Source organism: Anarrhichthys ocellatus, unplaced genomic scaffold (genome assembly GCF_004355925.1).
Source record: "Anarrhichthys ocellatus isolate YVR2014 unplaced genomic scaffold, GSC_Weel_1.0 scaffold4542, whole genome shotgun sequence".
Lineage (NCBI taxonomy): Eukaryota > Metazoa > Chordata > Actinopteri > Perciformes > Anarhichadidae > Anarrhichthys > Anarrhichthys ocellatus.
In genome coordinates, this window is record NW_022284516.1 from 1 (window position 1) to 4,318 (window position 4,318).

At 46.3% G+C, this 4,318-nt stretch overlaps 1 protein-coding gene across 1 annotated transcript; it reads right to left on the reverse strand.

The window, feature by feature from the left end:
* Nucleotides 1–11: 11 nt before the first annotated feature.
* Nucleotides 12–4,289, reverse strand: LOC116379545 (SH3KBP1-binding protein 1-like). The gene is made up of 8 exons (XM_031841494.1): nt 4,025–4,289; nt 3,214–3,366; nt 2,980–3,070; nt 2,677–2,867; nt 2,445–2,560; nt 1,446–1,533; nt 1,251–1,367; nt 12–487 (listed from the first exon to the last, which is right to left on the reverse strand). The coding sequence occupies exons 1-8, from the start codon at nt 4,128–4,130 to the stop codon at nt 246–248; spliced, it is 1,104 nt and encodes a 367-aa protein (XP_031697354.1). The 5' UTR covers nt 4,131–4,289; the 3' UTR covers nt 12–245.
* Between the last annotated feature and the right edge of the window lie 29 nt (nt 4,290–4,318).

The following is a 4,318-nucleotide window of genomic DNA, read 5'->3' on the forward strand; positions in this document are numbered from 1 at the left end:
AGACCAGGCGTCTCTAGGTCTCGGACCAGAGACCAGGCGTCTCTAGGAGTCGGACCAGAGACCAGGCGTCTCCAGGAGTCGGACCAGAGACCAGGCGACTCCAGGTCTCGGACCAGAGACCAGGCGACTCCAGGTCTCGGACCAGAGACCAGGCGACTCCAGGTCTCGGACCCGAGACCAGGCGACTCCAGGACTCGGACCCGAGACCAGGCGACTCCAGGACTCGTACCCGAGACCAGGCGTCTCTAGGTCTCGGACCCGAGACCAGGCGTCTCTAGGACCCGTACCTGAGAGGAGGTGTCTCTAGGACCTGTACCTGAGATGAGGTGTTTCTCAGACAGCATGATCTTGGTGACGGGGCTGCGGTGGACGGAGAAGGTCTGGAAGAGCTGCGGTCCTGAGCCGACCGTCTCTGGATGCTGAACGATGACTCGAACCGCCCCTGAGCTGGTCCCGTACGCGATCTCGATCCAGTTCCCGCTGTCGCCTGACCACAGGACCAGAACGTTTCAGCCTCAGGTTTAACACATAGTAATAGTAGTAGTAGTAGTAGTGGTGGTAGTAGCAGTAGTAGCAGCAGTAGCAGTAGTAGTAGCAGTAGCATTAGTAGTAGTAGTAGCATTAGTAGTAGTAGTAGCAGTAGTAACAGCGGCAGCAGCAGAAGTAGCAATAGTAGTAGCAGCAGTAGTAGTAGCAGCATTAGTAGTAGTAGTAGCAGTAGTAGTAACAGCGGCAGCAGCAGTAGTAGTAGCAGTATTAACAGCGGCAGCAGCAGAAGTAGCAATAGTAGTAGCAGCAGTAGTAGTAGCAGCATTAGTAGTAGTAGTAGCAGTAGTAACAGCGGCAGCAGCAGTAGTAGTAGCAGTATTAACAGCGGCAGCAGCAGAAGTAGCAATAGTAGTAGCAGCAGTAGTAGTAGCAGCATTAGTAGTAGTAGTAGCAGTATCATTAGTAATAGCAGCAGTAGTAGCAGTATTACATTACAGTCATTTTAGCAGACGCTTTTATCCAAAGCGACTTACAATTCAGATTCTATCACATTTCTACACCGTAGGCACAGCTACGGGAGCCATTTTGGGGTTAAGTGTCTTGCTCAAGGACACATCGACATGCGACTAGCAGAGCCGGAGCCGGGGATTGAACCGCCGACCCTCTGATTGAAAGACGGCCCTGCTACGTAGCACATAGCTAGTAGCAGTAGTAGCAGCAGTAATAGCAGTAGGAGTAGTATAAGTGTCATAGTTCCGTACTGGTTTTGGGAGTGAGGTAGACACTGAGAGCAGTGATGGCGTCTTCAGTTGGGTCTCTGTACAACTCCGTCACCAGCAGGTCATTGTCCTTCATCCTCAGAGGAAACTTCTGCACATCTGACAAACAAACAAACATCTCAGCTCAGACATGTCCTAAATGGCTCCTAATTGGTTCCTACACACTAGGTGACTCACCTATATAGTAGATGGATCCGTTGTTGCAGCCCAGGATGAGGAAGGAGCCGGCGGTGTCGTAGCTGCTGATGGGAACGACGTCCTGATTCTGCACACAGAGAACGTCACACAGTAATTATCATTACAGGAAAATAGAAGATGCTGATTATCTTCATTTTATATGGTTTGGTTTCCAAACATGGACACCACGAAAATACCTGATGCTGCAGAAACTGAGCTCAAACACAAAGGAACAATAGCAGAGATACCTCATAACACTTCCAGTTAATTGGCGAGCAAACTTAAGGAGCACTTTTGAAATGTTGCACAAAAACAAAAATGCGACAGAGATGCAGAGCTTTAGAAACACGCTGAGGGACAATATGACAGACGTTGGCGCTGTAGGCTCTGATGCCCCCCCAGAAATCTGGTTCTAAAAGGGAACCTGTTCTAAATGAGTAGAACCCGTTAGTATTGATGAAGTCCTGAGATATCGGTTCTGCTATCGGTACTTTAGAAGTTCCGGAGAGCGACGTCCTCGTCTCAAACGTCCTCTGTCTGTCTCTTTGTGCTTTAAAGAAATGTTGATTATTTTCTTAATTAAGAAATTTACTCACAAAATAATCAACTAGAACCGATAAGAGTACTAGAACCCATATAACGGTTCCCATCCTTACATGTCTGTATTCTACCAGTAAACAGAGCAGAAGAAGAAGTAGAGAGTCTTCTTCAAATTGAGCATAAACATATGTTTCTGGAGACACGGCTAATGTTTCTGTTTGCTTTAACTTGCTGCAGATTACATGACAGAAAGCCCGTTGTTCTCCAGGAGGAACCCGGTTCCTCTGGTCCACTTCATGGTAACAGAACCCTGGTTTCTGTATCTCGTTGACTTGAGTGCATTTAAACCCACTGAGGGATTGTTTCCTGTGATTAAAGTTAAATTCATGGTCATGGACGACAGCAGCAACGGGACTGAAAGCAGTAAATTAATGCGACGTCCGGCGAGTCTCCGCCCACCTGCCAGTGTTTGGTGACGGCATTCCAAACCCCGACCTTCCCCGTGTGGCTGGTGGCGATCAGCTGGTTACCAACGAAGAAGAGCGCCTCCACCGGCACGTTGAGACTGAAGACGCCTGCAGGAAGAAAACACACAAAGCGTCAGAGATGTGGTTAGTTTTCTCAGGATGCTTTTGGGAATCAAAACATGAATTTAAGGATACTTTCTCTTCAGGAAGTAGAAGTTTCGCACCGATTTCGTTCCCGTTGCCGTCGGGACAGATGGCCCACAGGATGATCTCCGTCCCAGAGGCCACGGCCACCATCTTGTCGTTGTCTCCCAGAGAGCCGGCCATCACTTTGGCATTCAGGGCGACTCGGTCGATCACCCAGTCCAGACGGGGGGAGGTGAAGACCTGCTGCCACCCGGTGGACTCCTTAACCCTGGGGGTGGGGGGGACGGGGGGTTATTTGTATTAAGCTCAAAAAACATAAACAAAAGTTCTCTAATAAAAAACATAGAACGCATATTGAGTATATTTGTTCCCGTGTTTACCTGTAGCAGACGACAAACTGTGCGTAAGCCACAGCGATCCAGTTGTGATGACCACAGATGATCCGAACCATACCGGTATCTGACAACTGACCTACACACACACACACACACTCTTTAAATATAGATGTTACGTATATATATATATATTTATATATATATTTATATATATATATATATATATATATATACACACAGTATGTGTGTGTGTCTGTGTGTCTGGTTGTGTCTCTCTACCTCCGGGTGTCCTCTCCTCGGTGCTTCCTCTCAGTATGCCAGAGTTCCCCAGGTTTGGAGGCATCGTGTTGCTCCGTCTGACCGGAGCCACCCGACCCGCCATGAACTGAGACCCGGCCACGCTGTGACGGTTACGCCGCTTCGCCGGGTACACTGAGAGCACCCGGGACAGGAAGTAGAGGACACACGGGACAGGAAGTAGAGACCACACGGGACAGGAAGTAGAGGCCACACGGGACAGGAAGTAGAGGCCACACGGGACAGGAAGTAGATGACACACAGAACAGGAAGTAGAGTACACAGAGGTTGAGACAGGAAGTAGGGGACACAGAGGGTGAGACAGGAAGTAGAGGACACAGAGGGTGAGACAGAAGATACATTACTTAGTTTTAAGGTGATTTAACGGCGTGATTTAATAGAAGCACATTTAATATCTGTTTGATGTTATAAGTAAGAACACTAGTGAGGACCATTTGGCCCAGAATTATTTTCACCAAAATGCATGAAGACATTTATATCACATTTTAGCATAAATATATAACAATAATTAATATTAATATGAATAAATAAACACGACCTGGTCCTGGGTTAGCAACCTACAATAGATGAGTTAAAGAAGAATTACCAAAAATTCAAAATAAATAAATTATAGACGAATTACTCAAATATAAAATAAAAAAGGATAGATGAATAAAGAATTACCAAAATAATAAATAACTGTTTTATTTAAGGTTCACATGTTCTTCACCCTGTGTATATTATGTATATTACTGTGTATATTATGTATATTACTGTGTATATTACTGTGTACCTGGTGGAGGCAGGTATCCGTTGAACAGCACGTTTCCACAGGACGATCGGTCCAACTCGTCACACAGCTGCAGCTTACGCACTGATAACAAAACACAAGTATTCATCAGACATCACAGCAGAGACCACAGCAACATATATCTATATATATATTATAGTGAGGGGACAACATTTAACACAAAGTCAGTTAAGGCTGAACCTCAACAGATCAGAGGTCTTTAAAACAGACTCAACATGTACAAATTAGCAGTGTGATGCGTTCACTGACACACAGCAGCTCTCTCCACTCACCCAG